The following is a 2,920-nucleotide window of genomic DNA, read 5'->3' on the forward strand; positions in this document are numbered from 1 at the left end:
CCTTCATAAAGTATCCACAAATTATAGGTACAACCTCTTCACATTTCAGTATTTTTCCCACCTTCAACTTTAGCTTTATAACATGAGTGCAGATTAAACTTGTATAATTTACAAACAGACAGTGTCTTGGCTATTTCAAATGGCTGAATCCAGAGGCAAATAGTTGAAAAAAAAATATCCTAGAATGCAGTTTAGTAAATTAAAAACCCATTTGTAATTATATAAAACATGGTTTTAATACCAAGAGGCATGGATTTTTGCTGTCATATACAGTATGACAACAGCTATAAGGTTGCATACTGCATGGGATAACACCATTTCAAACACAATTCAGTAAAATGTCCCTTCGTGAATCTGCGACATTCCATAGTTAACAATAAAGGAAGCAACAAAGAAAAAGCGTCTTTTTAAAATTCCTGTTTTTCACTTTCAGTAACCTTCAAAAGAGGAGCTTAGGAGGATGCCTAACAGCAGCGTAACCCAGCAGAACCATTCCTCCAATGAGACGCTGCCGGACACCTCAGAGAGGCTCCACACCGTTCTCATAGCCCTGTACATCATCGACCTGGCTGGTGGCACCCTTGGGGTCATCATGATGTCCCATCAGTTGTTTCAAAGGAGATTGCAATCTGTGATGACCGTTATCATCGTCAGCCTCCTGGTACTGCACACCTTTATGCTACTCAGCATCCCCTTCCGCCTCAGCTATTACATTTTACAGGAATGGAAATTTGGGAGGTTCGCCTGCAAGCTAGCGAGTGTCATCATCTACCTCCACATGTACACCACCTTCATGTTTTATGTGGCTATCATCATAATACGCCTCTTCCCACTCGAGTTTAGGAAGTGCTACACTACAACCTGGGTGGCTGCTGTCTGGCTGGTGGGAGCGCTGGTGATCACACCTGTTCTTCTCTCCTACTATGGCACCTCTAAGACATACCACTCCTCCGAATGTTTTCAGTTCCACAAGGAGATACAAGAGATGCCCATGGTGATTGTAAACTACTGCTTAGTTGGGATTTTGGTGGCAGTTTGTGCTGTGCTCACTGTAATCCAGTTGTCTGTGATCTATAGACTGGCTGTGAAATACTGGCCTGACATCAACTCCCATGTGGAATTCAGGGCTCAGGCAAAGAGTTTCTTCTTCATCTTGGTAACATTAGTGTGCTTTATGCCTCATCATGTATTCAGAGTATATTACATCCAAAACTTTCACCTGGATAAAGACCATAAACTACTCCCATACAACGAAATTTTTTTAGCTTTAACAACAATGTGCTGCTTGGATATGTTGTTCTTCATAGCAGGAGTAGCCCACTGATCTGTGAACTACCAGGAAATCCAGCTGCAGTGTGTCAATACTGGCTTTTGGCAGAAATAAAACTGTGTTGGGACTTTGCTGAGCTAGGGACACTGCTGAGTTTTCGGCATGGCTGTATAGGTCTGTAGCATTGTTTGGCTGTTGCAGACCAGTAAGATCCATCTTTCAGAAGCTACTGGTTTTTATCTTCTCTCTTGAAGGCAGACACATGAGTCTTACTCTAGTCTTTGACCTAAGAGTCATGCCCTGAAGCTTCATTAAGATTTTCCTCAGCTGTCCCTCTCTAACAATTACAGCACGAGTATCCATTCCTTTCTCTTTTTTCCTCAAAGTGTCTCAGTAACAACAACCCACTGTGGCCGATAAGTTGTCCACTCTGAACGTCTTTCTTCTGGCTATTGTGATACTGAAGGGAAGAGAGGGAAGAAAGAAATTCTTTTACAGGACTTTTTGTACTAGTGATTTTAGATAGCAAGGATATAAACTCTATTCAAATAAAAAGTATTCAAGGCATGAAACAGGGTATGAATGAAATATTGTAGTATATTTATGTAGTAGCATATTTCAGCAGAATCCTTCTTTTCATCACTTATACAAAGTGTATATTAAATTAAATGATATGAAAACACTTATCATTCTCACAACTTCACTTTTACTTGCTTCATTCCAAAGCCACAAGCACCTCACTGAATTGTGGTGATTACACATTTAGAGTGAGTGAGAGCGGAACAGGCCACAGGTTTCAAAACTTTGCCTTATGTCACTCTCCCATCAGGACTGGATCTGTGGCTGTTATCCCTTAGGTCCATTGTAGCCAAAGAAATACAAGTTACTGTGGTCCCATAACTGGATCTCGAATTCGAATCGAGGGGTCTGGTCCTTTACTGAAGGATCAGCCGCTCTCTAGGAGAGGGAAATATTTTATCAGCCTTCAAAAAACCTTTGATGTCTCGTCACTTTCAGTTGCCTGTTGATTTATTATCAGATGCCATATTTTTTCCATTTGCACATGTAACAAAGCAAAACTAGAATAAACTGACTGAACTGTGTTTAATCAGTTCAACATATGCTCATGTATGTGTATACAAACTTGTGCTGGAGTATATATTTTCTCCATTAGATGGATTATATTCTTTGGGAACCACATCCGTTCTGGGAATCTCTGTTTTATCTTCATTATGTAAAAGTTTTTTTCATGATTGCATTCTGCCTGTTCTGCTCAGTGCAGAAGGTCTCTAACCCTTCTGCTGAAGACCCCACTGTCATTTGCTGCATCCCAACAGCTTGAGGCCAGATTTCTCCCACCCCAGACTCCCAGGAGTCACACAAGAGTACGCTTCCTCCTTCATAGCCCCATAAGTTGCCATAATTTTTAGTCTGGCAATCTTTGCTACAGAAGTACTATGATCCCTGGATTCAAATGGGTCAAAAGTTGATTTGGGAGGGTTAAAAAGTTGCACCTATAAAGTAATGCTAGCGATGCCTCAGATTGATGGCATTTCTTTGAACGGAACAGCTTACACCTACTTTGTCAGTCCTGAATATTTATTCAGGATTTTTTGGTTTTGCCTTTACATTTCAGTAAAACAGCTTTGT

General features: G+C 40.7%; 1 protein-coding gene across 1 annotated transcript; it reads left to right on the plus strand.

Annotated features, from left to right (window-relative positions):
* Positions 1-454: 454 nt before the first annotated feature.
* On the plus strand, positions 455-1,324 carry LOC143157467 (putative G-protein coupled receptor 141). The gene has a single exon (XM_076332296.1). It carries the CDS (start codon positions 461-463, stop codon positions 1,322-1,324), a length of 864 nt encoding a protein of 287 aa, XP_076188411.1. The 5' UTR covers positions 455-460.
* The last annotated feature ends 1,596 nt before the right edge of the window (positions 1,325-2,920 follow it).

Source organism: Aptenodytes patagonicus, chromosome 2 (assembly GCF_965638725.1).
Source record: "Aptenodytes patagonicus chromosome 2, bAptPat1.pri.cur, whole genome shotgun sequence".
In the NCBI taxonomy this organism is placed as follows: domain Eukaryota; kingdom Metazoa; phylum Chordata; class Aves; order Sphenisciformes; family Spheniscidae; genus Aptenodytes; species Aptenodytes patagonicus.

Coding starts and splice junctions, on each gene's coding strand:
- LOC143157467 (XM_076332296.1), top strand. CDS start 461: ATGCCTAACAGCAGCGTAACCCAGCAGAACCATTCCTCCAATGAGACG.